Raw genomic sequence first — 6,384 nt, 5'->3', positions numbered from 1 at the left:
ACAGATCTTTACATTTATATATCGATGGCTTAATATAAAAAAGGCGTAACTCGAATTTTTGTTACTTTACAAGAGAAGGAAAAAACTTAATAAAATCCATAAAATTTTAGACACAAAATAAGTTTTAATGCAATTTTTAATAAGAAGAGACATCATATTTTATTTTTCATTTAAAATTTATTTTTTATTTTAATTAAGTTATTTAATATCAGCCTTTTTTCATTGATATTTTTGAAAAAAAGAAAAATTAATTACGCCTTTTTTATATTAAGCCATCGATATGTATATTTGACTACTTAACTTGTACATTCGTATACGTAATAATATTACATTATTCGAACAGGGCTATAATGAATGAACTCGGATAGGGGGAAATCCCGGATTTGGCGGTAATTCCATGTTTGATATATTCTTAGTAATATTTTTGATTAAGAATGCTATAATTAATTTGGAATTTACACAGAACCATTGAGGAAGCCTCATTATAAGCCGGGTTCGTTGTAAGCACATTTGACTTTACTTTCAATTTCGTTTACCTTAAATCTAATTTACATTTTACGCGATTTCTTTTCGTCGATGGCGGGATGTGTACGTATATATTCTAGAGATTCCGTAATATGTTTTGGTATTTTTGGTATATGTTCACCATCCGGATGATAGCCGTCACTATCGGCCACATATGTCATGGTGATGGGTAGACCCTCCAACGAAACATACTGCACTACACCACTAGAGCCGTGCTCATTGCCCGCCGCCTTTGTCGTTATACCATTTGAGGTCTGAAAATCGAACATAAAGTGGCCTGACTTGTTGGCAGGCTTGTTGTTGTAGTAAATTGTGTAGGCATTGCGATCCAGGGGTCTGGTGACGGCTAAGGTGTGGGTGATGATGCAAACAATGATAAAGATCACAACATTCAAAGAGATCTAGAATTGAAATTTTGATAATTTAATAGACACGATTGATTTTCAAATATGTATGTATTTAAATAAGTATGTATGTATGTATTTTAGCTTCAATAAGGCGTGTGTGTTATTTCTTTTTGTCTCCAACTGATTTATTTAATTGATTACTTTTCTTTGATAGATTTTGATATGATTTTTTAGAATTCTTTTTATTTTGTATTGAGTTTTGGTTTTTTTGTATGTTTTGTTCTAAAACCAGATTTGTATCTGTATTGAGAGACGACACCAACCTTGGAATATTGTTTTGGTATTTGTGTTAAAAACATAATGTTAAGTAATAATTTAAAATATTTTATTTCACTTTTTTGATTGTGACAAATGAAAAGAATATTTAAACTACTGGCTGCAGAAGAATATTTGGAAATATGTACACTGGCCGCCGTATCAAACAAACAAACAACAATGAAATGAACGATGCGTTTTTTCGAATGACCGTTGTTTTCGAAGCGAAAATTTAATAACAACTGCAAGTGATTCAAATAAATTTGTGTTGAAATTTGAATAAATTTCGGGTTTGTTTTTTTTGTTAGCTATTTGTTGTATTTATGTCCAGAATTAGTAGCTCAAATTTATCAAAAGATACTCGTATTTTTTTTTTAAACACATGTCATGATATAACACCATAATTTTTTGCCTGTTGCTCCAATACCAGTAGTCTGTCAGGAGTGGTAATTAGTTAAGAAAAGCTTAAAAACAGTTTCTCTTTCTCAAGTCTGTATAAGAGTTTTGTGATTGCTGCTGTTCAAAGAGTATATCATTAAATTCAAGTACCGTTATACATAACTCTTATCATAAGAAAAGAGATTGGATTTTTTAAAAACAGGATTGGATAATTGTGCCTAAATTTGTTAGTGCGACTCTCTTGTATTCTCCAGACATTACTGGTCTGACTAAGTAAAATACATTTGTATTGCTGATGAATATTTGAAATTTATTTGATTGCATTGCCATTTGCAATGACATTTATGGAGATTAATAAAAAAATAACAAATTTCAAAAATAAACACTCCATAAATTCGTTATAGGTACTCAAAATGTTATAATGTTTTAATCAAAATTCTGTGTTTTGCAACTGCAGAGCTTTTTTTTATAATAATCAGAGCAATATTTTACAATAAAAAATAAAAAATCAAATAACTTATAACTGGGATTACTAATTATGTTTTGGGATGTGCCAACACGTAAAATTTTACAAATGCTAGAAATAATTTGGAAAATTCGATATTATTCTTAAGCTCCTGCAAAATAATTTATGAATGAATTATAGCACATTATAGCACACAGAGGAGCACATAGGCTTTAAGGAAATGAAATATACAGCTTTAAACTTGTACAAATATGAATATATTTCAATTAATAAAGTAAGTGGGAAGGTAAAGAAATTTTTGTTTATTTCACAATGTTATCTCTTATAAGTATTTTAAACGATATTTCAATTTAAATTTTTAAATTTTCGTTTTTTACCTTAACTTCATTTGGTATTTTGCAAATATCTTAGGTGATGGTTGTCCAAACTTATCCCCTTATTTCTAATTAATTCTAAAATAACACGTAAAAAGTTTTTTGAAAATATCTCAATCCGCCTAGTCGTGAAAAATAATCAAAATAAAAATTTTCAAAAGAGTTTGAAAACTGGCTAATTTTCGAAAAAACTGAACCTTAATTGTTTTTGCGAGGGTGGATCAATAAGTCCGCGACTTTTTGAATTTCCCGGCTTTTAACTAAAAGGGGAACACTGCTCCTGTAAACAGGCAGTCTAAAACTACGTACACTGAGGGAAAAACGACGTTGCAAAATCGACCTTTTTTTCGACACCGTACGTTTACAATTTGTAAACAAACGGGCACGAATCGACAACGCAATGTTGTTAAATTATTTGCGACGCATTTCAACGTAAGTTGCTTTTCATAAGTGTGTTTTAATTTTATTTACATTAAAAAATTTAAAATATTTTAATAAATAATAAAGGGTAATAGTGATGCAAATAAATGGTTTAAGAACCAAAATATAAAAGAAAGTGTAATTGTGTTTTATTGCGAATTTGTGTTGATGCAGATGAAGATCCAGGCAATGAAGTCAGTGGAGATCCAGGCAGAAAAGACCACCAAATCCAGTGACGACATACAACTCCAAATGGAAATTTATAGTTTTTATATTTATTTTATATTTATGTTATATATGTATTGTATTAAATAAATGTAAAAAATAAAGAAATTGTTATTTATATTAATTACCAAAAAAATAGAAAGGAAAAATTGTCAGGTGTCAAATCGTACACAAACGGTATCAAGTCGATAATTTTTATTGTCAAATCGTACACTAACGGTGACAAATTGTCAACGGTATGTTATAAAATCGTACAAGAACGTTGTCAAATCGACAACGAATGGTGTCAAATCGGCTACGGAATGGTGCAATTTTTTCGTTGTCAAATTGACACCGTTCGTTTACAATTTGTACACATACGGGTCCACGGATGTGTTCATTTTTTCGCTGGGTGTATACACGGTTGTCATATTCTTACAATATTGTCAGAAAATGTTCAATAAATGGTTAACATAAGTTCTCATGGTTGTGTTAACCATTTTCTGAGCATGTTCCTGACAATCTGATGACAATCGTGACTTGAGGAGAAATTGGAAAAGAGTGAATTTCGTCTGCTAATTAAGCATTCTTTTTTGCTGAAAAAAACCATCACTCAAATAAAGACTAATCTTGATAAATACCATGGGAACACTGCATCATCAATTTCAATGGTAAACATGTGGTTTACTGAATTTCGTTGTGGCCCTACAACAGAAGTGCGAAAGATTGTGGAAGCAATTGGCATCTCACCTGGCTTAGTGGTTTAAATTCTGTATCGTCAGACAGAGATTTGATACTTCATTCAAAAAGGCACGGAGTTTTTGACGCACACTCGTAATATTTCTCAGATATTTTTTAAGAACTGGCCAGGGCACACTTAGAAAAGTGACTGCATCACTACAAAAATACAAAACAACAGGTACTTTGTTTTTGTTAAAAAGTAGGTGAACTGTCAAAGTTGCCTGTTGTTGTTTTTGCTTTTGGGTTTGTTGTATTTTTCGCCACAACAACCACAAGTGAATTGACAATTCAAACTGAATAAAAAAAATATTCAGCTGTTTCATCGCAGTCACCTTTCTAAGTGTGCCCTGGAACTGGCTTAAAAAATTGTTCGTAAAATATTTAATTGAATTATTCTGTCAATCGAATTTTATTCAATTGCAACTAATTATACTAAAATAAATTTTTTCGAAATTATTTTTTCTATTATTTTTTAAAAAAAACTTTGAGGAAAAAATAAAAAAAAGTCCAATTTTTGTAAAAAATGTAGCCATTTTTCAAACTCATTTCAAAATTTTGACCTTGATTATTTTTCACGACTAGGCTATGAGACAATAACCGAACATCCCCTGGAATATATTAATTGTTTTACTTGAAATGGGTGATGGTAATTAATATGAACGAGGCGAAAGTTTTGATAGTGAAGGTTTCGAGGACGAGAGAACTTATTCCGATTTTAATTTTTGTCAGAAATTTGGAAGAAGATAACAATAGTATGTACTGATTTGTATACAGTTCAAGAATTCTCAATAAAGCATCTCAAATCAAATACATTTTCAAATATTTGGATTTACTTCCAAAACAATAAATATTTCCAAAAAAAAAATACTTAAAAAATTATATAAATTATGGAATATTACTATATTGAGGACAAACTTGGAAATGATTTAAATGTGTGGATTCGAATTAAAAAGCAAAAATAAAAAAAATTAAAAAAAATGCTTTTAACTAGAATGTTTATAACAAACTATTTTTCTATGAGTCCCTCCAATGTACTTTGTACATACATATATTCAAAATTAATAAACTTGTAATTAGAGCTGTTAAATGAAATTAACTTATGACAAAATTGTTAATAATCGTAGTATAATAATTATTACATACTAGCTTTTTTATACCCGGCGTTGCATGGGTTTTCATTACATGTTATTTAGGACCTCTGCTCATTCAGAATTCTGTTATAGGAATATCTGAATATTTATAATCGTTTTATCAGTTCATTTTGTAGGAGAACAAAAATGGCTGTATAGACTAAAAATACTGACTAGTAAATTTTATATATTGTTACGTTTTAACCTTTTCAAAACGTTTGGTTTATTTCCTTTAAATAAACCGGATACTTTTGATTGCAAATAAAAGCCGTTTAGTAGTTTGAAAATTGTAACAACTCTTTATTTATTTAAAATGTACAACAACCACAGAATTAAATAGTCACTTAATGTTTTTTATATACACGTTTATAAATTCTCAGAAATACAGACACTTTATAATGTATACGAATTCACTTGAAAAATACAGCACACTTTAAGGCACTCAGTTGGTGTTTATTCAAATAGCGTCTCTGATAAACAGACTCACGACTGCAACCTCTGCCACTATTTATAACACTGCATAACCATCTAGAAAGCTCTATTTATACAATGTTTTTTAACTGAACATTCGAATTCGAATACAGCGTTGCCAACTTACGATCAATGGTCAACCGAAAGCCTTCATTTAACAATGCCCACAGATATGTTACAGTTTGCCATTACAGCACTGCTATTTGAAAGCATTATGCTACTTTTAAATCAGCCCTTAATATCGTTATATTTGAATTCAAGTACAATTTCGTAACAATATAGATAAGAAATTTGAAAAAAAATGTGGTCTTGGATCTTATATTATACTAGTTGACCGCCCCGCCCGGCTTCGACCGGTAGCATTTACTAATGTTAGTTCGTCAAGTTTCTCCAACCCTGCCTGTTCTTATTTATTTGCAAATAAAATATCTAAATTTGTACTGCATACTTTAGGGGCTTTTTTATTACAGTTAATTGAAGCAAAAAAATCCGGTTTTAGCCGTAATTTTTTTCTTTTTTTATACCCTTCAGCTTCGTGAGAAGGGTATATATAAGTTTGTCATTCCGTTTGTAATTTCTACATTTTTCATTTCCGACCCTATAAAGTATATATATTCTGGATCCTTATAGATAGCGGAGTCGATTAAGCCATGTCTGTCTGTCTGTCTGTCTGTCTGTCTGTCTGTCTGTCTGTCTGTCTGTCTGTCTGTCTGTCTGTCTGTCTGTCTGTCTGTCTGTCTGTCTGTCTGTCTGTCTGTCTGTCTGTCTGTCTGTCTGTCTGTCTGTCTGTCTGTCTGTCTGTCTGTCTGTCTGTCTGTCTGTCTGTCTGTCTGTCTGTCTGTCTGTCTGTCTGTCTGTCTGTCTGTCTGTCTGTCTGTCTGTCTGTCTGTCTGTCTGTCTGTCTGTCTGTCTGTCTGTCTGTCTGTCTGTCTGTCTGTCTGTCTGTCTGTCTGTCTGTCTGTCTGTCTGTCTGTCTGTCTGTCTGTCTGTCT

The 6,384-nt window shown here is 31.1% G+C and overlaps 1 protein-coding gene across 1 annotated transcript; it reads right to left on the bottom strand.

The window, feature by feature from the left end:
- Positions 1-301: 301 nt before the first annotated feature.
- On the bottom strand, positions 302-1,231 carry Cpr78Ca (Cuticular protein 78Ca). Its single transcript, XM_065505873.1, has 2 exons — positions 1,196-1,231; positions 302-926 (listed from the first exon to the last, which is right to left on the bottom strand). Exons 1-2 carry the CDS (start codon positions 1,229-1,231, stop codon positions 549-551), a joined length of 414 nt encoding a protein of 137 aa, XP_065361945.1. The 3' UTR covers positions 302-548.
- Positions 1,232-6,384: the final 5,153 nt, after the last annotated feature.

This window comes from Calliphora vicina, chromosome 3, assembly GCF_958450345.1.
Source record: "Calliphora vicina chromosome 3, idCalVici1.1, whole genome shotgun sequence".
NCBI lineage: Eukaryota > Metazoa > Arthropoda > Insecta > Diptera > Calliphoridae > Calliphora > Calliphora vicina.
Note: the sequence above shows the minus strand (reverse complement) of the source record. Positions and strands in the feature narration are given on the sequence as shown.

Coding starts and splice junctions, on each gene's coding strand:
- Cpr78Ca (XM_065505873.1), bottom strand. CDS start 1,231: ATGTTTTTAACACAAATACCAAAACAATATTCCAAG. Junction 927..1,195: donor TACCAAAACAATATTCCAAG/GTTGGTGTCGTC, acceptor TTTCAATTCTAG/ATCTCTTTGAATGTTGTGAT.